At 45.6% G+C, this 2,500-nt stretch overlaps 1 protein-coding gene across 3 annotated transcripts in view; it reads right to left on the minus strand.

The window, feature by feature from the left end:
• The window catches only part of wu:fa25f02 (cell wall integrity and stress response component 3), a 10,601-nt gene that overhangs the window by 154 nt on the left and 7,947 nt on the right, over window positions 1-2,500 (minus strand). For all 3 annotated transcript variants that reach the window (XM_027160940.2, XM_047802570.1, XM_027160939.2), the window contains one exon: window positions 1-1,875. This exon is cut by the window's left edge and continues 154 nt beyond it. In XM_027160940.2, coding sequence (XP_027016741.2) covers window positions 785-1,875 — 1,091 coding nt within the window. In that variant the 3' untranslated portion in view covers window positions 1-784. The remainder of the gene's footprint in view (window positions 1,876-2,500) is intronic.

The raw sequence follows: 2,500 nt of genomic DNA on the forward strand, positions 1-2,500 counted from the left end.
ATAATAATAATAATAATAATAATAATAATCCGCCTTCCCTGGACAGAAGGTGGTTATGGCTCGACACTTCCCTTGGCTACTCATTAATGTGTTTTCGTGCCTCAGTGGCTGTTTTGGCATCGACCCAAATCCAAAGAGCAGAAAAAAAAACATTTGTAAAATAAAGGCATTGATTAATAACTCGCTGTAATAAACATGGCAGAAGGCAACAAGTGCGACCTGAACACGTCAGGGGCTCGATATATACTGAAGTTTAGTGGAAGACAAAAAAAAAGAACAGAAATCGTGTGATTGCACCATCGGGTTTTACATCGCGTTCATTCTGATTATTAAAGAGAAGTTTCACATCAAAGCTCATCTGCATAGAGGAAAGAAACACACGGCTGTACATTCAGGGAAACTTACTGCACTGCATCCAACACCTTTATTACGACTGGAGAAGACCGAATCTGTTCATCAGAGGACTGCACGAGCACTTTTATTCCTCCTGTTTTCTCCACTTTTAGCTCGTTTTCTTCTCCTCTTTCTTCTCTACTCTGCTTTAACTCCATCTCATCTTTGCTGTTGTTATTTATTTATTTGTATTTATCTTTCTTCGCCGTTTATATCATTTCTTTTGGTCTTTTGGTCAACAGTAAAGTCACATCTCCAGATCGCCAAGTTTGAATTAAAGATGAACTTCACTCTTATTTTGTCTTCTTCGTTCCATTAAAATTTACAACACAAACTCTAAAGATGACACGGAGAGGAAAAGAACTTTCTGATTGAGCTGTAAACAGAAGAGTCAGAGCCCTGAGTCAGAGTACATGCCGTTTATGAGATAGTCCATCTGTGTGTAGCCCCTCCTCTTATAACTCTCATAGGCATGTCTGAGGAAGAGGAGGACTGTGACGATGAAGAACAGCAGGCCGAAGATCAGCACGGCAATCAGAGAGTTTGTGTTGATAAAGTGACTCTTCAGCTCTCCTCCTGCTGTTCCCTCGTTGTCTCGATCCTGATAAGAGGTAACATCTGGAACTCTGGAAGACGACGTGGAAGGATTTTGGCCTGGTGGAGGTGTGGAAGGAGTGACAGAGGGCAAAGAGGTTGGAGTGGTGGAGGAAGGAGGCGGCGGAGCAGGCGTGGGTGGTGGAATAGTGGTTGGTTGTTTTTGGGTGGTGGAAGGAGGTGAGGGAACTTTATTGGTGGTGCTAGTGGTTATCAGGCTGACTGTCGTCGAGGTAAAGGTGGTGGTGTTCTCTGTTGTGGAGTTAGTAGGAAGAGCTGGGGTGTCTGAGGTGGTGGTGGTGTTGCTGCTGGTGAAGTTGTTGGTGGTGTTGCTGCTGGTGAAGTTGGTGGTGGTGCTGCTGGTGAAGTTGTTGGTGGTGTTGCTGCTGGTGAAGTTGGTGGTGGTGTTGCTGCTGGTGAAGTTGGTGGTGCTAGTGGAGGAGGTGATGCTTGTTGTTGTTGGGTCGGTTTTCTTCAACGGAGTTCCATTTTGCTTCTTGGTCGTGGTTGATGAAATGTTTCCTGCCCCTTCAGATGCTAAAGAATCTGGTGGAGTGGTTGGTGCAGGGGTAAAACTCCTGATTGGTGGGTGTACCTTGTGTCCATTTTGTGGGGTCGTTTTTTGGGCTCCATCCTTGGAGGAACTGTTTAGAGCTTGCTCCAGGACTCCATTTTGCCCTTTCTGGGGTGGAAATGAGTCGCTGGTGTTGTTGCTAAAGCTCGAGTCTGAAGAGTTCCTACTGTCCACAAGCTGGGATACAGGGGCAGGTGAAGGTGCAGCAGTGGTAGTCGTGGAGGCAAGTGGAGCAGTTTTTAGAGATGGTGAAGGGGTCTGGAGTGGATGGGTTTGATTTTTCTGGTTTGTTTCTTCCTTCTGAGTTTTTCCTCCTAAAAACAAATATTAAAAGGATCAGTGACGCGTCCGAGTGTAAAAACTCTAAACCTCTGGAATCTACATACTATAGTACATACTGGGTCGGTCACCATGGCAACAGGACCATCAACAACTTGTTTGTCATTTACTTGATGGTGAGTTCGGTGGATTGTAAAGAAAACGATGTCGTGTGACATCACGGCGTTAACCAATAAACATCGAGCAGTAAAGTGTTAATAAGCTGCATGTGTTAATGTGGGAATCTCTCTACTGCAATATGTGATGGTGTTGTGATGGGGATGTGATGGTGTTGTGATGGGGCTGTGATGGTGTTGTGAAGGTGTTGTGATGGGGATGTGATTGTGTTGTGATGGGGATGTGATGGTGTTGTGATGGGGCTGTGATGGTGTTGTGAAGGTGTTGTGATGGTGTTGTGAAGGTGTTGTGATGGGGATGTGATTGTGTTGTGATGGGGATGTGATGGTGTTGTGATGGGGGTGTGATGGTGTTGTGATGGGGTTGTGATGGGGATGTGATGGGGATGTGATGGGGATGTGATGGGGATGTGATGGGGATGTGATAGTGTTGTGATGGTGTTGTGATGGTGTTGAGATGGGGATGAGATGGGGATGAGATGGG

The sequence above is a fragment of the Tachysurus fulvidraco genome, chromosome 17 (genome assembly GCF_022655615.1).
Source record: "Tachysurus fulvidraco isolate hzauxx_2018 chromosome 17, HZAU_PFXX_2.0, whole genome shotgun sequence".
Taxonomy (NCBI): domain Eukaryota; kingdom Metazoa; phylum Chordata; class Actinopteri; order Siluriformes; family Bagridae; genus Tachysurus; species Tachysurus fulvidraco.